Source organism: Suillus paluster (genome assembly GCF_016628075.1).
Source record: "Suillus paluster strain FC165 chromosome Unknown EDB91scaffold_8, whole genome shotgun sequence".
Classification (NCBI taxonomy): domain Eukaryota; kingdom Fungi; phylum Basidiomycota; class Agaricomycetes; order Boletales; family Suillaceae; genus Suillus; species Suillus paluster.
Window position 1 is genome coordinate 342,575 of NW_024537568.1, and position 24,268 is coordinate 366,842.

The window sequence follows — 24,268 nt, forward strand, 5'->3', positions numbered from 1 at the left end:
TAGATGCAGGCAAGAATGGAAAAGCACCGCTGCTAATATTGAACAGCCTACTCACTGCCTTAGCTGTTCAATATTAGCAGCGATGCATGCGTGTTGACATGACCGCATCTATTTTCGATGAACGGTTGCACCGAGGTGGATTTCTTGTTTCCGATAACCTTGTCGTGTGAATGAGGCTACGTGACGACTTGGCCGCAGCGGCGCAGTTAGTTTAGTCTCAAATTGCTGACCTTTGCTGACCAGGCCGCAGCTGCCCGTAGCGCCTTGTGCAATATAAAAGCGAAACGGTTCACAAGAAGTGCTACCAACTTGATTCAATTCGCTGTTAAACACCTACTAGTACTGACTCCATATCTACCCCGATGGCCGCTACCTCTGGCATAGGTGTCTCCCCCGAGCTAACAAAGGCATTCTCCGACGCTGTCGAGACAAAGAATACCCGTTTCATCAAAGTCATCATTCGCGACGGTCTTTACTAGTTTATCTGTCAGCAGTCTGTAGTGATCTCATATTAATGACACAGAGTCTCTCGTCTCGATAGCCTCCCTGCCAGTCGCCAAATCCTTAAGCGAGGATTTGGTACAACTTCAAGAATATCTTGAAGACAAGGAACCATGCTACATCCTAGCGCGTCTCGATGACCCCCCTTCAGAATGGCTTATGATCAGCTACGTGCCAGATTTTGCCAACGTCCGAGATAAGGTAAGAATTATTGTCCATGTCAGTATGTCGGACTGCGCCTGATCTACCCAGATGCTGTATGCTTCAACGCGTGGCTCTTTGGCCAAGTCGCTGGGCTCTACTGTTTTCACTGACAGTCTGTTTGCGACCTCTAAGGCGGACGTGACATCTGAAGCCTATGAGGCTCACAAGAGGCACCAGGCTGCACCCAAACCTCTGAGCGCACGGGAGCAGGAAATGGAAAATATCAAGGCAGTCGAAAGAGAAGCTGGAAACAGTTATGAGGGGAGCAGTGCAAGAAAGAACCACATTGGTCAACGAGTAGGCCTGTCTTGGTCCTCAGAAGCTGAGGACGCTGTGAAGGGGCTTAGCTCGCTCGATGATAGTCGAATCGTCATATTGGTTCGTATTCCCATTGATTACATTCAACGAGTCGTTCACGCATCATTTTAGAAAATCGAACCATCAACCGAGACACTTGAGCTACACTCTTTTGCAGATGTAACAGTGGATAATTTGAGTTCAAGTATACCAAGTGATGAACCCTGTGCGTGTCCCTTCTATTGCGATCATGTTTTATATGCTGCGCTCACACATTCTTTCTTCAGCATTTGCGTTTTATGCGTGGTCAAACTCGTATTCTCAGGCAGGTGGAGACATTGGTTTGTGTCATTTTACCCGTTGGCATGGGACGTATTTCTGATTTACTTGCCCAGTCTTTATATACTCTTGCCCTACGACATCACCTGTCCGATACAGGATGCTCTACTCATCAGCGGCTATGTCAACTTATCTTGCGGTGAAGGACTTCTTGGCGGAAACTGGTTCAACGTTTCCCCTTGCAACAAAGAGGGTTGAAACGTCGGACCCAATGGAACTCGATGAGGCGTTCATCAAGGCTGGTCTTAATCTTGATGGACCCGCGAGTACCGTTGCCAATAATGCTCGGCAAGATGACCCTGCGAAACCCTCATTCGCGAAACCAAGAGGCCCTGCGAGGAGACGATGAAAACATGATTAGTAAAGGGCATAATACCCGTTCCAAATGTACAGAGTAACTTATTCGTAGTCGCATGTGATTTCAATGCACACGAACTCGGATTTCAGCTTATACTTAGTAGATGGCCACAATAATAACCACATTCACATCCATAAAAAGGTCATGCGCACCGGAACAGGGTTCAGCGCCAGTGGGACTCCGTTGAGCTCCGGAGGCGCTCGTTCTCGTCGAAATTGTGGGCATGTGACCAACACAACACAAGTACTTATAACATGATCTGGGGAAAGAACACCAAAGTCTTCAACCACATCCATGTTGGCTACGTGCGTCTCGAGAGCGACGCTCGTCCCAGTTTTCAAACCCCGTACAGCTGTCTTCCTCAGAGCAAGATGGTATAGTACTCCTACAGAGGTTCCACTACCCAACAAATCGAAGGTGTGGGCGTCTGCCGACGAGGCAGTTAAGGATGTGAAGTCGGGAGATGTCCTTTTGTGTGGTGGTGAGTATGGTCACATTTTATATGGTCTCATAGCGGATGTGTGATATGTGCCACGCAACACCCAGGTTTTGGTTTGGCTGGTGTGCCAGGTAAGTCTCAATAGAAGGCGTATATCGAGCAGTGGAACTAAGCAAGGTACAACAAGACACTCTTCTTGCGGCTTTGGTTAAGCGCAAGGAGGTTACAAAGTTAACAGGTGTTTCCAATAATGCTGGCGCAGGCGACTCCGGACTCGGTATGTTTATACACACCGGTCCATGATCCATAAAACTTATGAATATCATTAGGAAAGTTGTTCAACAGCAAGCAGATTGACAAGGTCGTCGCATCATACCCTGGCGGGTGAGTACCTCATCTTGTCGGGGACAGCGTGAGGTTGAGCGCCTGTTCGTCCAGAAACAAGGCCTTTGAGGCTCTATACCTTAAGGGCGAGGTATCTCTGGAGCTATGTCCTCAAGGTACACTTGTCGAACGTCTTCGTGCCCATGCCGCAGGTATCCCAGCGTTCTACACCCCTACGGGAGCATCAACAGCAGTAGAGGAAGGTTCCATCCCAGTACGATACAACGAAGGAGGATTTGCCAATGGAGTCAAGATACCAGGTATCAAGAAAGAGACACGAGAATTTGGAGGTCGCAAGTATGTCATGGAACCAGCCATCGCTGGCGATGTCGCTTTTGTTCGTGCATGGAAGGTCGATGAAGTTGGCAATTGTGTTTTCCGGTGAGGAAATAGATGCTGTTATTGGTTGCATACCCGAGTGCTGAGCATGTTGACTCGTGCAGATACGCTCAACAGAACTTTGGTACAGTCATGGCAAAGAACGCAAAGCTCACGATAGTGGAGGTGAGCCAGGGCGTCGTGGTAGTTTGCCAGAAGTTGATGCGTTCCTTGCAGGCAGACGAAATTGTACCCACTGGTTCTCTTTCACCAAATGCCATCCATGTTCCCGGTATTTATGTCGATCGAGTTGTTCTGGCCACCGAGCCTAAACGGATAGAGTTCACGACGGTCGCGCCAAGCCCATCATCTTCTGGTAAACAATCTACTCTAACACCTGCTCAAGAAACTGCCCAGAAAATGCGTCATCGTACGGCAAAGCGTGCTGCCAAAGAGCTCAAGGATGGATTCTATGTAAACCTTGGTATTGGCATGCCCACTCTCATTCCTGGATACCTCGAGCCTGGCGTGAGCGTTTGGCTGCAGAGCGAGAATGGTATCCTCGGCATGGGGCCATACCCTACGGAAGACAAGGTGGATGCGTAAGTAGCGCCGCCTGGAGGGGTTTCCTCATAGTAATAATCTCTTTACAGGGATCTCATCAATGCGGGTAAAGAGACTGTAACCTTGCTGCCGGGCGCCTCGATCTTTGGTATGTTTTCAAATGTTTCTCGTATGACCCAGCTTCACTTGCTGACTCTACTGGACAGACTCGAGTGAATCATTCGCTATGATTCGCGGTGGGCACGTCGATGTTTCCATTCTCGGCGTGAGCGTTTTCACACACTTCCCATTGCCTGGATGATCTCACAGTAGTTCTTATAGGCTATGCAAGTATCACAAGCAGGCGATATAGCCAACTTTATGATTCCCGGAAAACTGGTCAAAGGTACGTGGTTTCGCCATTCCGTCTTCCGCAGTGTTCTCACTATCGATCACATTCTTAGGCATTGGAGGCGCTATGGACTTGGTGTCTAACCCTGACAAGACAAAGGTCATAGTGACGATGGAGCACTGTGCGAAGGACGGCAGTCCCAAAATCTTAAAGGAATGCACTCTTCCGCTCACGGGTGCTCGTACTGTTAGTCAAATCATCACGGAGTTGGCCGTTTTCGACGTCGACAGGAAGAACGGTCACCTCGAGCTTGTTGAACTCCAGGAAGGCGTAACGCTTGATGAAGTCAAGGCAAAGACCGGCTGCGATTTCAAGGTACGGAAAGATCTGAGCAAGCTTTGATTTGCTCTCAGGTTTCATGGATACTATCATGAAGGAATGTTAATACCTCTGTTCCTTGTGTAAATTGTGTATTAGGACATGCGTGTATTATTCTTATACCATCCTGGTTGCACTTCACGTCGTTGACCAGGCATTCTGGGGGCGTCTACATATCTCTACCCAGACTGCAGACGGTGCTCCCGCCTCTTTTCAACCTATAAGGTGACATACAACAACGACGGCACACTTGCACGGAACTCGAACATGACATCCCCCTGCAATTGTCTATTCTACAAGTACACTTGACTGTATGCTGCATGACACCCGAACTCTACCAGCGTGGCTGATTTAACGAAGAGTAACCAATTCTGCGTGCACCCGTCAGCACGTTAAATGCAAGTAAAGTAAGAGAACTCGGTTACCTTCAGCAGATGTCGGATGGATAGCAACCGTATCATCTAGGTCCTGTTTCCGGGCTTCACAGACGCATCAGTTATCAACAGAAAGGTAGAACGATGGAAAGTACCCACCACCCATCTTGACGGCCACCGCAAAGCCTTGCATTACCTCGTCGCTTCCCTGTCCGATGATATGCACGCCGACTACGCGCTCTTCTTCGCCAACAACGATAAGCTTGTACACGGTCGGCTCCTTGTGCTCTTCATCGATCTGGGAGAAGTAGAGCGAGCGGAACGAGGACTTGTCTAAGTTACAATGAGTATGATTGCGTACTTGAGCAGAATGAATGCAGACACACAGATCTTAACGGCAGCGCCATACTTCTGGCGGGCTTCGGGCTCTGTTAGGCCCACCGTGCCAATAGTGGGGTGACTATATGCGCTATAAACTAGCAATTCCAACAAAAAGAGTGGTATGCTCACGAGAAAACGACTGTTGGGATGTCCTCATACGACAATTTGTCGTTCTTGAATTTCTCAGGCCCAAACAGCCTGTTTGATAGTCGCCGACCTGCCGCAATAGCAACAGGCGTCAAGAGAGCTTTACCCTGAATATCACCGATCGCGAAGATGTTCTCCAGTTGAGGCTTGCCCTCTACAAAGAGAGCCTTCTGCCACTCATCAACAACGATGTCTCCCTTCTTGTCGAGCTGGATGCCTAGCTCCTCGAGCCCCAGACCCTCAGTGTTTGCGTGCCGTCCGATAGCCCAAAGCACGCAGTCTACCTTGAGTTGTGTGCCATCATTGAGGTGCACAGTTAATTCACCGCCTTTCTGGCCTTCAACCTTGACGACAGATGTATTCTTGTGGACTTTGATTCCAGTGTGCTCCATCCAAGGTGTAAGTGTATCCTGGAGGATGGGATCAAAGGTACGGAGAACGCGTTCCCGCCTGATGAGAATATGTGTCTCACTGCCCAGTGTATTGAGCACACCGGCAAGCTCTACGGCAATGTACCCTGCGCCAACGACAGCCACGCGCTTCGGCTGGTCCTCAAGGTCGAAGAAGCCATCCGAATCGATTCCAAGACTTGCGCCGGGGATCTGCTCTTCGCTTGGTATGGTCGGGCGACCTCCAGTAGCAACGGTGATGTAGTCACTTGCGATGACGTATGGCTCACCGCCGTCAGAGGGCGTGATCTGAACCTCGGTGGGCGAGACTAGACGGGCAGTGCCACCGTAATAGTCTACCTTCTCCTTCTCGAGGTTTTTCTCATATATGCCATTCAGTCGGCGGATGTAGGCATCACGCTGCGGCTTGAACGATGCCCAGTTAAACTGGGGTGGTGGGACATTTTCGAAATGATAGCCTTTGCTTGCATGGCGAAGACGGTCTGCGAGGTCGGCCGCATGCCACATTATCTACACCAGCCATGGTTAGGGGGTAGGAAACGAGGAGCGGAATGACACACTTTCTTGGGAACGCAGCCAACGTTCACGCAAGTACCGCCGAGGTTAGGCGACGATTCGATGAGGGCAACTTTCTTGCCGTAGGAGGCAGCGCGCCGCTGGGGTGAGGGATTAACATCTCGACACTATCACCCTGGCACGTGCAACAACACACCGACGATGCGACTCCTCCACTACCGCCTCCGATACAGATGTAGTCGTACTTCTCTTGCAGTTTATTGAGTGGTGCCATCTTGGTGCTGGTGTTCACAAATGATCTTGATATCTGTGGTTAAGGAATAAGAGAAGATTAGATACTCAGGTGACCTATCATATATAGTGAATGAATCATTGCACATTACCTGAAAGAGTCGCTGTGATGCCTGTGTGCGCACTAAGGACTGGGATGATGCGATTTTCGCAATGGATAGTGCACTTTTCAATGAAAGCGCCACCTTGAATAGTTCGAGCAACTGCTCGTCTGCTTTATAAGTAGGCTGGGAGCCGGGCCTGCTCAGTCAGACTCCCCAGCTTGCTGCGTCATCGCCAAGCTGCGTCTCACGTGAGGGGTGACAAAGAGGGATACACAACGCGTCACGGGTACATTTGCCAACGCTCATTAGAACCACCAAGCTTGAAGCTTCGGTTTGTAGGAAATATGGCAACGGTAGACTGGACGGCAGACGCAAATGAGGCTCTCACTCTTTCTCTAGGTGGGTCACTTTGCACGAACTAGAGCATAACTAACGCGCTTCGTGCAGTCCGAGCAGACGAGGATAAGCAGGTGTTTGGAGACGAGGAAACTTGCGAAGAATTTCGTCCAACATTTACTTATCCTGTGCGTTCCTATTTTATCTTGTCCAACACCCTCCCGTGATCCGCTGTAACGTTGTCCAGATTTACGGAGAAGACGAGAAGATCTACGGCTACCAGGACTTGGTAATCGACGTGCGTTATACCTCATTCGTGTATTGACACCGGCGCTAAACGTCCAACCCGTGTCCCGCAGCTTCGGTTTGCCTCCGGCTCACTGAGACAATACCTCTCTGTCCGTTACGCTCAAAAGCTAGATGCGTCTACAACCGTGGACAATGTAGAAGGAATATTAAAAGAGTTCATACCCCCTGGTGTGTTCCACTTCTCATACCCGTTGCTCTTTGACTGAATCTGGACCTGTCAGACTATGATACAGACGAAGCAGCATTTCTTACACGCGTCCAAGAGGATGCAGTTTCGTTCAGGCCCATAGGCAATCTCATACATTCTTATCTGCGACCCGTGTCAAGCAGTACATCAGGATCCACATCTGCCACTCCGGAAGTGGTCGAGTACGAGGTGTTTCATGTAAGCGCTATGAGCACTTTCTGCTTGTAATCCCGCCGACATGCATACAGGCGACATGGAATGATCCAGGATTCAGAGAATACCATAGACGAATGCAGATTTTTATTCTGCTTTACATCGAGGCAGGCTCTTACATCAATGAAGACGACGACGCTTGGGACTTTGTTGTGTTGTCAGTTCCTCAGTCGCATCCTTCAGAAACTATTTAACCCTGCACAAACAGGTACGAAAAACGGAAGCGGCAAAATGGCACGGAGACATACCATTTCATTGGATATTCATCATTGTACAATTTCTACTGCTTCCCCGAAAAACTCCGAATGCGTCTTAGGTATGTATTTCCTTTACGAAGTGGAACTAGAGAACCCATAGATGATTTGTACAGTCAGTTCGTAATCGTACCACCATACCAACGCCAAGGCCATGGATGTAAGTCCTAATTCCGTTGTCCTCTATCTCTATTCGTGCTCAAGTCTTTGCAGCGGAGCTGTACAGAGCAATCTACAACTTCGTCCTCTCCCGTCCTTCCGTATCTGAGTTAACAGTGGAAGACCCCGCTGAGGCATTTGAGGACCTACGAGACCGAAATGACCTCAGGATGCTCCTCGCCCACGAACAATTCATGCAAGAAGGCTTCGGTGGCGAAGTGGTTTCGCACGGGGGAGGAAAGGTGCGAAAGCAAAAAAATCGCGCTCGAGCAACCCCAATGGGTAGATCACCCAGTACGGTGAAAGGGAAAGGGAAAATGGGTCCCCCGGTAGACAAAGCTTGGGCTGAGAAGTGGCGGATACAACTGAAGATAGCGGGGGTAAGTGCTGAGTTTGACTTACTCTAATCATTGTTCTGAGTTTTCCCCAGCGTCAATTCCACCGGCTTGTGGAGATGCTGATCTTGATGCATCTCGATCCCGCCGACATCCCCACCGCAAGAGCATATCGATTACAGGTCAAGGAGCGGTTATACCGTTTCAACTTTGTAGGTCTCATCGCCGGCTGTCTCGCCGTTAACTAACATGTCTTCTCGTCACAGGAAATTCTGGCCCAATTAGAAAAGGAGGAACGACTGGAGAAACTGGAGGAGACATTCCAAAGCTTACGAGAAGATTACTTGAGAATACTAGCGATGATCAAGTAGCGCGGTTGCATATAAGCACCTGCTCATTGCTCTCTTTATTGCTATTTGACGCACTTGTAATTCTGCCACTGATACTATCTGAAGCAAGTTTCTAGACTAAGTGAGATTTATATGATCATTTGTACGGGACACGATCGCGCAGCACCCCGTTGACGGTAACCTCCCTCGCAACTGAGAGCAACGGTTTAACGATACCCACATCAACTTTGTTCGGCGACGCCTGAAAGTCTACCACCTGCATGCGGCAAGACGCAACTGCCAGCGCCTTAATGCAATCAACTTCCGGTTTGTTTGGTGCTCCCACAAGAGCTAACTTCGGCAGCATGAGATGAAATCTGTCGAATATAATGAATCCGCGCCGATTGTTCGAGAACAGGGGAAGTGTTATTAGTTCAAGGCAGGGATGCGTGACCGAATCACCTTTATCGCCAAACTCTGATCCAATTGCATTCACCACGATGACTTCCAGATGAGGGAAGATTACTGGAATGGAGCGTATGATATGGGCGGAAGCTGTTCGGAGGTGAAGATTACGTGTATTGTTGCAGGTAGGAGTTGGGAAATGCGATATTTTAGTGATGCTGAAAGGGTCTTGAGGTCAAGATAATGTGTATCTTGGCCAGGTTTGAACCAGATATCATCTTCATCAATGATGCATAGACAAGAGTTTTGGTTCATCGAATTCGGCGAGATCTGACCAGTAACACTCCAATGTTCTCAACTGAGGTGGGTCGGACTCGTACAAAATCCACAGACGCCGCCACAGGTCATATATGTCAAGCGACATAACAGCTACCGTTTCCCAGCGGTCACGCGCAGAAAGGAGGGTCCTAATTAGTTGACAATCTGTGCTTCAGTCAGTCAGTCGTTCGATTTTGCAGATGCGAAGGGTGAGAGGCTGACAGCCAGAGCTGGCGAGCCCAAACTGGAGTAGATATGGAAGGAACGGGTCCAATGAATCAGATTGCCCTGGAAACACAACCTGGACGCGCGACCAGACCCCTGTTATTGAAATGGCAATGGCTCGCCACAGGCAACACACCCGGGTGAAGACTAAGAGAGGGCTGGCAAATTGGCGGAGGTGGTGGTGTCTCCGTATGAGAAAATTCTGGGACAGTCTGGCACGTTGTTCACGACGAGCAAGAATATATGCTGTAGAAGTTCCACCGGCAGTCGGTGCCAGGTGGATGTGAGGTGCCGGATGGTTCACGTTTACGGGAGGGACATGTGATTTAGTGAATGACACATCCAGGTCGAGAACCCAGGCGGAACCAAAGACGATTGGGAAAGCTGAGCTGACGACGAAGAAGCAACTATTTGAGCAGAATCTGAGAGAGATCAGACAGGGAGAGTAACAAAAGAAGACGTAAACAAAGAAGAACAAACAGAATAAACGGCCTGTAATCCGTAGGTCGCGGAGAATTTCTTTCGTTATACCCTGATCAAAGTCACGATTTTTGTCCAATACGGTCCCCCATACTCATCGGATCGAGCGTTATCAATCGATTGTGACTCGTACATGTCTTCTCCGTAAGCGCAGGTTCGGCGGCAGACGCCAATTTGGACCGTAAACGTCTGAATTCCGCCAGCGGACTAGTCTGTCGATCTTTCCTACGAAGCTGGGACGCAACATCTAGAGCGTATCTGACGCCTTTCACCCATACTACAGTACTTGTTCTACATTCTTGCAACAATTCATTCGTGTAAGGTGTTGAGATCCGAGGCAAGTGTCCCGACGATCTGTATGTCCTTGTTATCCTTTTTCTTTATGCCATTCGTCGCTGATATTCTCTTCGCTGCAGCATTCGGCGAGGACAAATTACATCATGGACATGTCGTTCACTAAAACACATGTCCTTGCCGTCAACGTCAATTACCCGGCACCCCACATCCACCTACTGGCTAAGGGAGACTAATATCCACCGACTGCCAGTGGAAAAGGTTCTTCAGGTGGATAGGTTCTTCACATCAGTCCTTGTTGCGAGCTGGCATTGCAGATATCATCTGTTCGAAAGGGGATTTCAAGTAGATAGGCTTCTCATATAAAAGCAAGCCGTCTTCCTACTAATGTCTCCTTCAGATTTATTTGACGATCTGATCCCATATCACATCCTCACAAGCAATGCGTTTCTCCTTTATTCTCGTTGTTGTTGCTGCTTTTGCAGCCTCAATATCTGCCAGCGACACTGACAGTGAGAAATGTCCTATCTTTTGCTGGGACGTGAGCGACTGCTTAGGCTGCGTGCAGCCCAGCGCACGCGCGAGCATGAGTGGTTTGCGTGTCGATGTAACCACGTGACTCACCGGCGTGGTCACAGGGCTTATTTTTATGTGCGCCTGAGAGGAGGCGGTGACTCGCCGGTGACTTGTGAGTCGTGTTTCTGCTTTCAGGACGGTGCGGTATGGTTGATGGCACATACTTTGTTGTTGAGTTGATCAACGTGTTTGTTTCTGAACAAATTTTACTACCGCTCGGGCAATGGAGATCTTGGAATAGCTATAGGAAAGTCGCGTCCAAAGCTGGGGCACAACAATCTCTAGAGCGTGTCTCACGCCTTTCACTCATACTACACTTATTCTGCATCCTTGCAATAAATCTATTCGTGCAAAGTAAAGAAACGATGCTTGATGATCATATTTCAACCTAAGTATCAAGACGCTGAACTCGAAGCCCTTCGATCGGCGAGTCAGGCCTCAGGGGCCATAGCTAGATGATAGGGGAGCTCTGATAAAGTGCGGACTTCTTGAAGGGCTCGAGTCTAAGCTGAATACCGATGGCATTAATCGATTCAATGGTCCAGCCAAGGACAACTTTCGCGACGATCTGCATGTACTTTTACTCCTTTTTCGTAACGCCAATCGTCGCCGCCGTTAAGGTTATCTTTGCCGCAGCATTCGCCGACTCGGTGGAATTCAAGCATGATGGTGTCTCGGCCGTGTCTACGTATCAACGAGTATCAATCTTCCTTCTATCAATGTCTGGCTACGGAAGACTACGGTTTACTGCTGCTTAACTGTTCAATCTCTCTGCCATACACATACTACTCATTTACCTTGCATGTATCCACGTACCAGTTAATACATGCAGAACTTCCTGAATCTGGCCTCGTTTGTGGGACAGGAAAAACGAAAAGAAAACATTTAAATTGTGTTATGGAAGTATCGAGAAAGAAAGAAAAAAAAAGAAAACATTTAAATTGTGCTATGGAAGTATCGAGAAAGAAGAAGAAAAGAACTCCAGAGGCTCTAGAATACATCTGCCGTCACACTCGCCGACGTCGCAGAAACATACGGAGATGCTGGATTTTTAAGCCTCATCAGGAACATAGTACAGGAGGCTACACTCACCCTCAGGCTCTCGAAGGACTGGGAGGAGAGGGTCTCTCAGGGGGGGCTTATAACTTCTTCTAGTATGATATTTCCCCGCACGACTCTGGGTCTGGGTTGCAATCAGTGCAAGAAAAACAGCTACAACTGCTCGCTTAACCATCGGCTGGCCCGCACAGATGGCAAAAGAAAAAAAACTGCCACACCAGTGAGTCACGTGGTTAAGTCCATGGACGCAAACAATACTCACGCAGTTGTGGGGTTGCGAGCAGCTCCAGCAGTTGCTATCTCTCCAGCAAAAGGTATTACATTTCTCAGCCTCAGCGTCACTGGCAGATATTGATGTTGCCAAAGCAGCAACAACGGCAAGGACAAAGGGGAAACGCATTGTTTGTAAGGATGCGATATGGGATCGAATAAATTTGAAGGGGACAGTCGGAAGACGGCTTGCTTTTATGTGGAGAACCTATTCACCTGAAATCCCCTCCCGAACAGATGACATCTGCATCGTGATTGTACAATGCCGGCAGATTGACACCTAAGATCTACGTGGTGAAGCAAGGTTGATGCCAGCACGCAGTGAAGAACCTACCCACCTGAAATCCTCTTTTGAACAGATGATATCTGCCACAATGCCAACAGATTGACACCTAAGATCTACACGGTGAAGCAAGGTCAATGCCAGCACGCAGTGAAGAACCTACCCACCTGAAGTCTTCTTTTGAACAGATGATATCTGCATTGTGCAATCCCAGCAGACTGACACCTAAGATCTCCGAGGATATACCCTGTGAAGCAAGGTCAATGCTGGCTCACAACAAGGACTGAGTACTGATCAGCTTGTTGTTTGATCTTACATATTACTGCTCTTTGCATAAAGGATGGCAGTGGCGTGAAATTTTCGTTCAATTAGGAAATGTTGGACTTAGTGAAATTTTGCTCCTGCATCACCAAAATTACCGAATCCAGACATCACATGACATGTTGACATTTCTGACGCCGCCAATTACTATCTCTGGCCCAGAGTTGCAACACTTTTCGATGTTCGCGCGATAACTCAACAACAACACAACATTAAAAGAATGTGACAACAGGGGGACATAGGATTTAGTATAGGCTCTAATTCTATGTAGAAAAAAATGGGAAACTTGTCAAGGCTATGTTGCCAGAGAGAAGCCGGCGTGAACAGTGTTTGAGCACAGAGTTGCAAAATTTCTCACCCGCATAGAAGGCATCGTGTCACACTGTGTCACACCGCCGTTTTCACTCTCCGACGCCGTCAAGTGCAACAAGCCACTGATATTTGGACGACTCGAATGCTATCAAGTAGGGCGTTGTACAGTGACCGGCGCTGAGCACTGAAATTCCAATGTAGGTATGTTTGTATGTAAGGTATTATATGCTAGGTAGGCATAATATATGATATATGCTGCAGGAAAGATTACGAAGGATAAGCCAAAGGTACTAGTATGCATCCAGATTGAGGACCGGGTAGGTTACTGCTCAAGTATGGATTAAATGAGCCACTCATGTCAGTAGGGTAGGCAAATGAGTAAGAGTGTGGAGCAAAGGCATTGTACTGAGAAGAAGTAGCTGAGAATGGGTCCTGAAGTGGGGGGGATGCTTGGGAGAGTATTGCGAGAGGATGAGGCAAATGGAACTTGATAGGATGGTCCTGCTGTGCGACGGAGTAGTGATATCAAGGCGAGGGCGTGTGGCAGGGGGGACATTCTGATCATTTTCTTCAGAAGGACCTTCATTGAAGGACCATTTTTGTCCGGTACGAGAACGGCCAGCGAAAAGGCCAACAAAGCGCTCGTCATTCTTCAGTTCTGGATGGGACTCGAAGTATTCTTTGATGGCTTTCAAGAGCTCCGGTTTGGTCCCTGCGGTAGAAATTTGAAGGGCGCCGGCAATATCAATAAGATCGTCCTTGTTCTTTGCAGAAAACAAGCCAGTAAAACAAGCACCAGCACCCTGTGCTGCCTGTCGTGCTGACCACACAGCCTTTTTGGCAGCCGCTCGTTGCTTTGCTTCCTCCTTTTTTTTCCGGGCTGCTTCCCTCGCCGTCTCTTGCTCCTCACATTCTTTCAGCCCTTGTGATGATGTCAACCAGCGCGCGTTGATGTTGTGCGCTCGAGTCTTCTTCCTTCCTGCACATGAATTTAATTTTTTCTTCATAGCATCGACCTCGCTCAATGCCATTGCACAGTGTGCTTCGGTGGCGCGCACCTGCGATTCCAGTGCCTTCACTTGGTCTTGAAGGAGGGAGATATCCTCATCAGAGTTTTGAGATACGCTGTGCCGTTTTGGACCGCGGCTGCGTAACGGTAGCTGTGGGTGAGAATTTGATGGAGTGTCGAGTGAAGGGATGGACATATGGTATGTGGGTAGTGCAAATGAGGTGCCAGTTGAGTTGACTGGATGAAAGTCAGACTCATCATCTGTGGACTCATCATCCTCAGCAGTGGTGCTTGAGTCTGTGCTTGAGTCACTGTCTGAGTCACTATCCGAGTCTTCCGATAGTGGATCGGCACCTGTTGGAGGATGGAGCACGTCCTGGAAAGCTGGAAGTTGACTTGGCTGAATGGGGTATGAGGTAGGGACACTAGCTTCAGTGGATGTCGCCATGCTTGAACCGAAATCTCTATCAATGAAAATGCTGGGATTAAATGGCCGAATTCCGCTGTTCTTCCAAGCCTTCGAAATGATCTCTGTTGTGAACACCTTCCCACGCACTGCCATATATTGATTGATGAAATCAGCACGAGGTATCTCTTCACCAGTTTCGTCCAACACCTCTTCACAATGTTTGTACCATGCACGTTGAAGGGGGCCAAAAACACCGACATCCAAGGGTTGCAGCTCATGAGTGGTGTGCGGGGGAAGACAGAATAGCTCAATATTATGCTCAACTGCCAGGCGCCGCATCTCCAGTGTGACATGTGATCCGTGACCATCATAGATAAGGAGGACTGGTTTACCAGACGTATTGCGGGCTGTCGCTTGTGGGATAAAGCATTCCTCAAACCACTTCGTGCATATGAAGTCATCTGTCCAGCCATTGGGTGATGTCGCCACACTGAAAATGCAAGGTTAATATTCAGACTTCAGGTTTGTGTTGATAACTCACCAGATGTCTTTGTGTGCACTGAACCACTGCTTGTGATAGGACTTTCCCACAAAAACAAAGCCTGGTGCAATGCTCACACCATCAGCTGATACACACTCGATGACTGTGACCAGTTCCAGATTCCCGCTTCGTGTCTTATACTTCGGGTATCTACCATGAAGTACAAAGTACTTCTCTGGTGAAGCCTTCCTTCTGCCGCCTTGCTGACACCCCTTCTCATCCATGTTATACATGTTTTCCCAGGGAATGTCCTTTTCATCAAGAAGCTTCTTAAGAAGCTCAAAATGGTGATTGACAACAGTGCAGTTAAAACTTTGGCATCGTTTTGGGTCCAGAGCTGATGGTTTCCCCAAGCAGATATCTGGGTGACGTTTGAGAAAGCCTCTGACCCACTTCTCGCGGGGCTTAGACTGTCCATGACATAATACAGCTGCCTTGCTTCGGATTGTGCGCTTGCTGAGTGGATGCCCCATGGAGCTGAGTAATTTAATCCAGTCAACGAGCACATCCTCTGACTCTGGTGAAAGGATCTGCTGCCCAACATGAGCCTTGTTGTATGGCTGACTTTTGCCAAGAAACCGTCGACGAAGGGTGTGATATGGGACTTTGTGCTCTGTTGCAACAGCACATATGTTAGGAGAAGGAGAAGCACGTAGAACAGAGCAGGCATGTTGGATTTTATCCTCAAGTTCTTGAGCAAACTTGTAGGATTGTTTTGCCTTGGGCATGCGACCTGCACTGCAAGACTGAAAGTTTAACTTTGCAGATTCACATTTGTGCAAGTCTTGGCCGAGTTGCCGAGCGGAGCTTGACAACTCCGAACGCCAACTCACTGCTCCTGTCACGTCCTGTGTCTCGATAGTAGAACACTTTTATCTCACAATACAACTCAGCTTTCATGTTGGAAAAATTTAGGGTAGTATCAGAAGACAATGAAGCATCCCTTGTAAAATCCTTGATTTTTTTGGCACATGTGATGGCTTCCCTCCGACGGATTGGCATGGAAAGTACACTTTCTGAGCAGTGTTTCACTGCCGCAAGCACTTCTAGTCCATTTTTCATGAAATAAAAAATACACACAGTAAGCTATGTATTAATCATCCTTCAGAATCATTGTGTGAAGGAAATGAGTGAAAGATGAGTGTGGTACATCGTGTTTTGCAACTCTGGGCCAAAGATAGTATATATACCCGTCATATTCGACATTTGAAATAACGTCATGATATGATGACATCGAACATACTGTCTGTCAGACACAGGTCATCTAGTACTTAGCTGTCAGCCAGATATCAGATACATCCAATGTATTATATAGAGTAATACTAGTGGTATATGATGAAACTGGGTGGAACCCAAGTAAAGTACCTAAAGCACACCATAGCCTCAACAAGTATGTCATCATCGAGTTCCTCACCAAACTCAGCTATAATCTCATCCTCCTCATCATGCCTCAAGATATCATACTCCTTCAATTATTCTCATTTTATCAACTAACGAATCCAGAACGCAGTCTCGTTGGACGGCACCTACTGCTTCAACTTGAATATAGACACTCCAGGCACCAAGGTACCTTTATCATTTTGCTCAATGCTTATCTTGGATCGAGAAGCGAAACTTGAATCTAATATCACCAAACAAGGACAAGCACGTCAATATCAATATTGCGTGTCGCATATTTTACATCTTATCTTTCTCTTCCACCACCATGGTGCGTCGCAAACGCTCTGCCTCCATTTCATCTTCTTCTTCTGAATTGTCCCACAGTTTCAGGTTATCAGTATTGTCAGTAGCCACCTCTACTTGGCGACCCACAGAAAACCGAACTTGCTGTCATCATCAAGGTGAGTGTATGTGCATATATGCACATATTATGTACTTAATTCATCCACCAGATGGATGCTGCTATTTCAGTGACTCGCTCTGACAACACCTCACATCTGGTGATTGTCTTTTCGTTCACCCGAGATTTGTTTGTATTCATTTGCGCTTGGTCATGCAATCTAGGTGCATCTTTTTTCACTTATCTATGTATGTACATTGCTGACAAGTATCTACATATCTATTTGTGAAGTTGTGTACATTTACTTTTTGGCACTTCATTGTGGCCACTTTGCATGCTTGCACACATCTACGCTTGTCTTTATGTGTCTCAGGCTGTGCTCATTTGTATCCGGCGTCTTCAAGTTGTGCAATAGGTTCGATTTTTCGATTGATAATATTTATAACTAACTGATCGCATGCTCACTTGTTCACATTGCCATCACAGAAAATTTAGCGCGCGCGCCGCGGCTTGCTTGGGCCCAAGCCCCGGCTTTGGGCCAGCTTGGGCTCACGGCTCAGGCTTGAACTCATGGATTTCTCATATTCCTGTCCTGGTGTCCGCTCTCGATTACCCGTACTCACATACATAGGCTCGGAATGATACACTAATTGTACCTCACTGCTTTGTACTACCATTAATTCAATGCATTACCTTGTTATATCAGAACACAATTGCAATGTCTGATCAATCTGAGTGAAATTCAAATACTTGATGTACATAGCAATGTCTGACATATCGGTACACTAGCTTAATGCCAAACTTATGTCATATGGCAGTCACAATGCCAGAATTGAGTTTCCTAGCATTGCCCGAAATTGCGACCTTGCACCGGATACATATGGCAGGTATGGTAGCTCTGACATGACCATATATAGCCATGTCTGAGTTGTGTAATTTTGGTGATGTGTGGCCTTGTACTACCCTCATCAGCAAATGCAACTTTGCTCATTAAGTGCTTTTGAGCAGTTTGCTTTTGGTTTAGTTTGGGTTTGCGTTTGTAAGCATACATTTTTGGTCATGTGTTCAGCATCTCCACCAATCGCATGAGTGCGCTACTGAAGTCATAAGCGAAAATTATGGGTCTTTTGCTGATGCTTACTATCATTCGATGGGAAATGCACAATTTTCACTTATTGCTGAATAGCAACACAACAACAACACATATTCGTATCGGATCTACTGTAGTGTATACCTTAGGTCTCTGCGCATAAGGCCCAACAAGAATTTTTTTTATTTTGTTGCGAGCTTGTTTCAGCGGCAGCACTGGAAGTTGAGATGTTGAAAACACAATAGAAATGCACAATTTCGTCACACTATGTCACGTGCGGCACCTCGGCCAATACACAATGATATCCAAAGTCCGACAGTGTGCAAAGCGAATGAAAGTCCAGTGTTGCTGAATGCAAACAAAGTGGAGACTCAACCAAGCCGAGAGTGTGATTTCCCAATCTAGCCTGACTGTCACGCTTTGCTCATGAATTGTGAATAGCACACTGTGGTGGTGTTCTATTGACATAGAAACACCTGGGGTAGATTCAGAATAGTGTATTTCATACATGTTGAAGTTCCTATGTTGATAGGTCAATGGGATGTGGGTGGATCTTGGATTTAATGTCCAAAAATCACTCATTTTGGGTACACTCGCACAATGTTTCATCTCAGGAAGGCTTCACAGCGCCGATTTTAAATATTTGATTTGGCAGTCTTATTGAACATATTCTAATACTTGTTCTCCAGCTGTTCCGAATGAAATATATGTAGAGTGGTGAGCTCTGGAGTGCATTGTGCATTCCGGATCAGGTGATAGTATTATCATCTTTGCCGCATGTGATTTCGTAAGATCAGTTGTGACGTGAAACTTGCAGCAATCCGACTCCATGAACAGAACTGAAGTTCTGAGCCTTCGCAACATCCTAGATTCCTGCGGATTTTCCGAATGCACTTAGTTTCAGATTTTGAGGCTCTGGCGCGAAACCGGTGATGTCGTGAACCGTCAGCCTAGCACAGCAGTGCGTGATCATCTGCGTGCTCTCGATCTCTAGCAGGCTCTTGTGTTTTTTAGAGGCAGGAATAGTTATAAATAGCATAATTGTTGGAAATCTCAAAAATCTATTTTGACCGATTAGGATGCTTTATAATAGTCCTAATATAACGTGTGATTCGCAAGCCATTGCAATAGAAGCCACAGTTTGGAATATATATTGTAATGATGATGTAACAATTATATTTGCACCTGTAATGCTCATTGCATTTCCAATTCTAGCATGTTTTCGATGATTTTTGTTGCAGTTACAATTATTTTTCAACATAATTGTGATCTGTCTTGCACATTTGAATGGATTTGCGTCAGTCATTCCCATAGCATGTTCTGTCATTAAAATAGATTTTCATTGTGTGTTAGAATCATTGTAATTTATTTGTGTTGTAGATTACAATTGATGCGGTACTACATTGTGATTGTTTCGCAAATCAAGACTAGATTTTATGGTCATGGTAGGTAGTTTACAATACAGCGGTCAAATTACAATCATTCTGTGTAAGGGTGTGTACGTCGGGTAGCCAACAAAACAAGGCAATTCATCAAGCAACAGCAAAAATCAACACAAGAATGAGATGAAGGGAACAAGGTACATGGAATAAGTAGCGAGGGAACCAATGGAGGGACGTGAAATGAACAGTCTAGGTGAGAGAGCAGCAAGGGAACTGGATGCAGCATCAGTAATAAACAGCCACTACTCTGCTTAGGCTTGTGCAGAGACACCTTGGAATAAGTAGTGAGGGAACCGGAGGGTTGTGAAATGAGCAGTGAGGAAGCGGTGAGGGAACTGGATGCAGCAGCATTAGTCAACGGCCACTACTCTGCTTAGGCTTGTGCAGAGACGCCTTGTCGGCATTGGGTAGTGCTGGCTCTGCGGTGCACAACGACCTTTAAATTAAGCGTTATTAAATGATGCAGATAGATACCCCCGACAATGAGCTACTAGGGGTGAACTCACCTTGAATGATTCGTTCAACTGATTCCTTTTTGCAAGTGGACCCAGGGTGCCCCTTGTCCTGTCAATGCAAAACCAGCTCTTAGACTGGGACCTTGGCGCCGGGGGAGATAATTTCAATGGTTAAATTTAAATGTCGAAGTTCAAAAGAGAAACAAAGACATGTACTAATATTTGTTGCGATGCTGACATAATCACGTCACGCAAATTGCAAAGTCCTCTGTAATAGGGGTTGTGAACATTGTCAAGCAGACACTGAGCTAATACATAGATTGTCGATGTAGTAACTGTAAATAACAACTGTAACAATTATGAGAAAATGGAAGGATTGAATCAGAAGAGAGCTGGCATGGCTCAACAATAGTAGTATGATACCTATTTGACATTCTTTGAATGGCCGTGCCGCCAGGAGGTGCCATCATCCCCTTCCGATACTGGCACCCTCGACTTTTTGGCCCTACTGGACTTGGATTTCATCGTCTCAATGGCCTGGCTGCTACTCTCTTTGATTACTACCTCTATTTCCTCAGAATCAACTGGTCCATCACGGACTTGAAGCTTGCTGATTGAAGAACAGTGACTTGCTACAGTGCGTGTTGATGTCACAGTATCATTAGTCAATGAAAGAGTAGGTCCAGGAGGTCCAGGAACCTTGTCCGATTCATGTATGGTTATGGCGCCTGTATTCTTAGCGAGAATGTCAATATTAGCATCATGGACATCTTCATCGTCAGATAGATTCTCTTCTACTTCTGCCGCTAATCCAAGTCAAGCGAGACGCATCTCTTCTTGAAGATCGTCAGCCGAATCCTCGGTATTGTGAGTGGGGCGGCGAGAAGTTCGCTCGAAAACAAAGGTATTGATGTGTTTGATGATCCCCTTTAGGTGAGGCTTCTCCCAGTCGCAGAGCAGAAGTTCTTTCAAGAATGCGTAGAGCGTGCCGTAGTTGATTCGCGAGGTCTTCCCTTTGCCTTCTTGGGGAAACTCCTGGTCAGGGGATAATAAAAAGATGTTCTATTATTAATAGAAGCACACGTTTGAAATTAAATCAGTCCAGAGCTCAATGAATTAAAACCTCGGGACTTACTGCAACAATCGCCCAAGCCACAGCCCCAGGTGTCACTGCTGTAACACCCCACTTGACTGCATTGGGCGGAGCACCACCCTGTCATCTGCTCTCGTTAGATAGTGATGTCCTGCCCTTAAGGCAGCAGCTCAGTGTCTGTCATAATCAATACAATGTAGATTAGATGTTAAATTTAAAGTGAATAGTGACTTACCTTAGCAATAGGTTGCCAATTACCAAACAGCATTTTACGAGTGCAGTCAGCAATGTTCCCAGGAAACAGTAGTGGTGGCAAAAGGGGATACAACTCGCCAGCTTTTCCCGTGATGCCAAGTAGTCGGTGAATATCGGGTTCTGCATCACGAGCATATAAGATTGCAAAGTAATGCTGGGGTAGTTCGAAAATCTGACCCGCAGCACTCCTGAGCTTGTTAAGCTCGGAGGCACAACCAGCACATACTGCCTTAGAAAACTGTAGATAGGCATTAAGTATGTCATAGCATTTTAATTATGAAAATAAATGTATTACCATGTTCGAAAACCGATTCATTGGCACCAGGTGGTGCAGGTGCTGAGGAAGCGTGTTGTACAATTCCACCAGACATGCGAGCTCCTGCGAACCCGTAGTAGCATACTGCGCAGCTGTATTGAATGGCGGTAGAGGGTTGGGAAGTGTTGTTTTGAGCAGGGCTGCTGGTGGTGGGAACATGTTGACCATAAGACCATAGCATTTCACACAAACCTTGAGTTCCCCTTCAAATGCTACGATATCTTCCGAAACGGCAGTGTCCTGCTTGCGACAACCCTTATTGGCTGATAGTACTTTGTTTTGCTCCTCCACGGTGCGGAGTTGTTCTTTCAGCGCCTGGTTTTCAAGCTGCGCATTCTTGACCTCCTGCAGACATCGACAATGCTTCCATTAGTGCTATGAACAAAGATTATTTAGTTCAAACTTGCCTCCACTTCATGTTTAGAATGGCGCGATCTTGGTTGAGTTGCGGCTTGACATTGAATGGATTAGAGATCGACCCTTGAACGACGCCATGCGTGGACCCGACCCCCTCATTGGACAACAAAGCTTCGTCAGCTGATGAAGATTCATCAGCATAGCGGTATTGAGTTACTTGAGACATTCTAAGGAATAAGATCAGTGGTGCCCAATGCCAAAGTAGTTACAATTTATATGCAACGGTTCGGATGACAGTCAGTGCATGCAGTGCTTGGTATCAGGGTGTGGAGGACACATTACGAATCCATGACTATCATTGTGTAATGATAGAAACTGCAGGTGGTGGTAAGGAGTGCATAATAAACGCCCGGATGTCGAAACACTTACTCCTCCATTGTGTAATTGTCAATATATTCGGAACCTTGATGATTCAAAGCCCACTGAGACGTAACGAGAGCATGTCATCTAATCAAAGTTCTTTCGAATGAGTATTAATGCATGCCAAATAATGCACGTGCAAACCTTGATACATGCTAGATGAGTGCTGCAATATTACCCTTCATCCACGAGGTGTGTTGGTCTTGGCACATCGGATAGGGCAGTATGACTGGTAGGGTAGCGTGCACGCAGCAAGTAGCTGGTGTTATTGTCCAAGAGCTTTCAGGATGAAACATCAGTAGCATTCTGAAGATTAAAATCCATTCTTACACCCTTGATTCGCCAGAGAATGTCTTGTTCACAAAGTATCTTCCGGTACTGACGCTCGCACAACAAGATATGCCGCAATGACATCTGCTGGCGTCTTCTTTGATGAGTCTCTGACAGGGAATTCGGGTAAGGTTTGTATGTGATAATAACATGGCTTGAGAAGACATGAGGCGTGAATGTGGCAAAATAGTCTGGGAAGTTGATCTGCGAGAGATCGGCCTTGAGGGAGTTGATGTTAGTCAGTTAATGCCACCCTTGTCACCCAGAACAGGGTGTGAGGCCATCCCAACTGCGGGATTGTCCACTCCCTGGTCAGCGATGAATCCTGCAGGGCAGTTCCTAGACTTGTCCGCTTCGTTCCTAGACATCCATTCAATAATCAAGTGGATACAGAGGTCAGTAGTGGCTGAGCGACGTACCTGTTCTTCAGGAAGAATCGGACATGGTGCCTTGAGCACACGCAGCTGGTGAGCAACAAAAGCAAAGGTATAAAATGGATCGCAGACTCACCGTTTACCTACAACTATGAATGTTAACTCTGATTTTGAACTTTTGTTGCACCAGATGTCATCAATCGCCCCTAGTAGACACAGTTAGAAAAGAAACAAGCATTGCTGGACTAACTTACCTGTGATGTCCTTGATTTCCTCTTTCCCATGATTCTGTATTCCCATAGGTGTGACCCTGTTACGCTCGTCAAATTTGTTGATTGCTTGTGATAGCTAAAACCGCATGTGCGCATGGTAGATGGAATGAACTCACATAAACCAGCAAGTGCAACTCATCGATTTTTCTCTTGATGTGGTGCTGGACTGATATCATTGCCTCATACCTGGACTGCCAGTGTGCAGCATAATACTGATCAAACAAATAGACGAGAGAAGTCACAGAGGGCTGGTTGACTGTGCCAGGTGCAGGATATCCCACATCGGCACCTGGCCCTGCAGGATGAACCAGCCTTCAATGAGTCTCAAAGGCCAAACAGATGATACATACCTATAACAATGAATGGAGCGCTCATGAGCTTCTCCAAAGCACCTGACCTTGGTAGCGAATTGACGCCTCCAAGTTCGGTGTTGATCCTAGCAAACATGTCAACAGTGCACATCTAGACCGAGATCAATACTTGACATACTTCATGCCGAGATTTGTACAATATTGATTGTTTGTCCCCTTGATCTTATTCTCTCACTAGAGGGAGTATGTTATAGGGCAGGTGTCAAGGCGCAGAGTCGAGGGGTGAGTTGCTAACAGACAAGGTAGCAATGAAACCACAAGCCTTGGAGGAAGGGGGCAGCGAGAAGCAGCAGGTGCAGATGTGTGCGAGCGAGCACAGATGAGTGGCGGCATGCAGAAACAACTAAATGTGAGTAAAAGCACAGAGACAAGTGCAGAGGCGGGGCGCAGAGGCGGGGTGCAGACCAGTGCAGGCAAGCACAAAAATTAGCAGACAAGCGGGAAGCATAAACAAACGATCAGTTATAGTTTAGTTATAAATGTGAAAAAGCGGTACCTATCGTGCAAGATGCCAGACGCAGACATGTCGAAATAGGCATAGACGTGCACACACAAGCACACAGAAATGAGTGAAGATGCTTGTCAGTGATGTACATACATATATAAATGAAAAGACACACCTAGATTGCACCAAACAGATGTGAATGAGTGCAGGATGAACACACAGTCATCCGATCCGATCAGAGGACCTCCAATGAGAGTATACTGCCATGACAGTCGCTTATGGTGATGGGCGAGAGTGTGAAAAGACAGAATGATACATCAGCGATCAGACCTTGCTTGAGAATCAGAACTGCAGAAGTTTTAAATCAA

At 46.8% G+C, this 24,268-nt stretch overlaps 7 protein-coding genes across 7 annotated transcripts; 3 read left to right on the plus strand and 4 right to left on the minus strand.

The window, feature by feature from the left end:
• Positions 1–120: 120 nt before the first annotated feature.
• Positions 121–1,847, plus strand: EDB91DRAFT_822970 (actin depolymerizing protein). Its single transcript, XM_041328517.1, has 6 exons — positions 121–468; positions 524–702; positions 754–1,083; positions 1,135–1,228; positions 1,290–1,343; positions 1,398–1,847. The coding sequence occupies exons 1-6, from the start codon at positions 363–365 to the stop codon at positions 1,688–1,690; spliced, it is 1,056 nt and encodes a 351-aa protein (XP_041180945.1). The 5' UTR covers positions 121–362; the 3' UTR covers positions 1,691–1,847.
• A 10-nt stretch (positions 1,848–1,857) lies between these two features.
• EDB91DRAFT_823087 (3-oxoacid CoA-transferase) lies at positions 1,858–4,565 on the plus strand. The gene is made up of 11 exons (XM_041328518.1): positions 1,858–2,180; positions 2,246–2,269; positions 2,326–2,415; positions 2,468–2,522; positions 2,577–2,903; positions 2,966–3,026; positions 3,078–3,442; positions 3,494–3,552; positions 3,611–3,669; positions 3,726–3,789; positions 3,848–4,565. Exons 1-11 carry the CDS (start codon positions 1,994–1,996, stop codon positions 4,135–4,137), a joined length of 1,581 nt encoding a protein of 526 aa, XP_041180946.1. The 5' UTR covers positions 1,858–1,993; the 3' UTR covers positions 4,138–4,565.
• Positions 4,465–6,215, minus strand: EDB91DRAFT_1244734 (uncharacterized protein; the record flags this gene model as incomplete). The annotated part of the gene is made up of 7 exons (XM_041322447.1): positions 4,465–4,484; positions 4,539–4,592; positions 4,647–4,820; positions 4,874–4,947; positions 4,998–5,935; positions 5,986–6,081; positions 6,138–6,215. The coding sequence occupies 7 exons, from the start codon at positions 6,213–6,215 to the stop codon at positions 4,465–4,467; spliced, it is 1,434 nt and encodes a 477-aa protein (XP_041180947.1).
• A 305-nt stretch (positions 6,216–6,520) lies between these two features.
• On the plus strand, positions 6,521–8,498 carry EDB91DRAFT_823106 (acyl-CoA N-acyltransferase). The gene is made up of 11 exons (XM_041328519.1): positions 6,521–6,675; positions 6,724–6,800; positions 6,860–6,910; positions 6,972–7,089; positions 7,143–7,306; positions 7,357–7,478; positions 7,530–7,637; positions 7,692–7,735; positions 7,789–8,114; positions 8,165–8,281; positions 8,336–8,498. Exons 1-11 carry the CDS (start codon positions 6,621–6,623, stop codon positions 8,438–8,440), a joined length of 1,287 nt encoding a protein of 428 aa, XP_041180948.1. The 5' UTR covers positions 6,521–6,620; the 3' UTR covers positions 8,441–8,498.
• A 5,051-nt stretch (positions 8,499–13,549) lies between these two features.
• On the minus strand, positions 13,550–14,044 carry EDB91DRAFT_1311963 (uncharacterized protein; the record flags this gene model as incomplete). Its single annotated transcript, XM_041325116.1, has 1 exon — positions 13,550–14,044. A coding segment is annotated over exon 1 (423 nt), but the record flags the coding sequence as incomplete, so codon positions are not given.
• A 6,439-nt stretch (positions 14,045–20,483) lies between these two features.
• EDB91DRAFT_1079054 (uncharacterized protein) lies at positions 20,484–21,914 on the minus strand (the record flags this gene model as incomplete). Its single annotated transcript, XM_041315089.1, has 5 exons — positions 20,484–20,729; positions 20,803–20,880; positions 20,996–21,253; positions 21,311–21,676; positions 21,735–21,914. The coding sequence occupies 5 exons, from the start codon at positions 21,912–21,914 to the stop codon at positions 20,484–20,486; spliced, it is 1,128 nt and encodes a 375-aa protein (XP_041180950.1).
• Positions 21,915–22,677: 763 nt separating this feature from the next.
• EDB91DRAFT_1244738 (uncharacterized protein) lies at positions 22,678–23,578 on the minus strand (the record flags this gene model as incomplete). The annotated part of the gene is made up of 7 exons (XM_041322448.1): positions 22,678–22,798; positions 22,858–22,887; positions 22,949–23,018; positions 23,067–23,160; positions 23,201–23,379; positions 23,435–23,520; positions 23,574–23,578. The coding sequence occupies 7 exons, from the start codon at positions 23,576–23,578 to the stop codon at positions 22,678–22,680; spliced, it is 585 nt and encodes a 194-aa protein (XP_041180951.1).
• Between the last annotated feature and the right edge of the window lie 690 nt (positions 23,579–24,268).

Excerpts from the sequence above, each read along its gene's own strand:
- EDB91DRAFT_822970 (XM_041328517.1), top strand. The coding sequence starts at position 363 with ATGGCCGCTACCTCTGGCATAGGTGTCTCCCCCGAGCTAACAAAGGCA. Across the intron at positions 469-523 it reads CAAAGTCATCATTCGCGACG|AGTCTCTCGTCTCGATAGCC; the intron begins GTCTTTACTAGT and ends TTAATGACACAG. Across the intron at positions 1,344-1,397 it reads TCAGGCAGGTGGAGACATTG|TCTTTATATACTCTTGCCCT; the intron begins GTTTGTGTCATT and ends TTACTTGCCCAG.
- EDB91DRAFT_823087 (XM_041328518.1), top strand. The coding sequence starts at position 1,994 with ATGTTGGCTACGTGCGTCTCGAGAGCGACGCTCGTCCCAGTTTTCAAA. Across the intron at positions 2,181-2,245 it reads AGATGTCCTTTTGTGTGGTG|GTTTTGGTTTGGCTGGTGTG; the intron begins GTGAGTATGGTC and ends CGCAACACCCAG. Across the intron at positions 3,790-3,847 it reads TCCCGGAAAACTGGTCAAAG|GCATTGGAGGCGCTATGGAC; the intron begins GTACGTGGTTTC and ends TCACATTCTTAG.
- EDB91DRAFT_823106 (XM_041328519.1), top strand. The coding sequence starts at position 6,621 with ATGGCAACGGTAGACTGGACGGCAGACGCAAATGAGGCTCTCACTCTT. Across the intron at positions 6,676-6,723 it reads GGCTCTCACTCTTTCTCTAG|TCCGAGCAGACGAGGATAAG; the intron begins GTGGGTCACTTT and ends CGCTTCGTGCAG. Across the intron at positions 8,282-8,335 it reads GGTTATACCGTTTCAACTTT|GAAATTCTGGCCCAATTAGA; the intron begins GTAGGTCTCATC and ends TTCTCGTCACAG.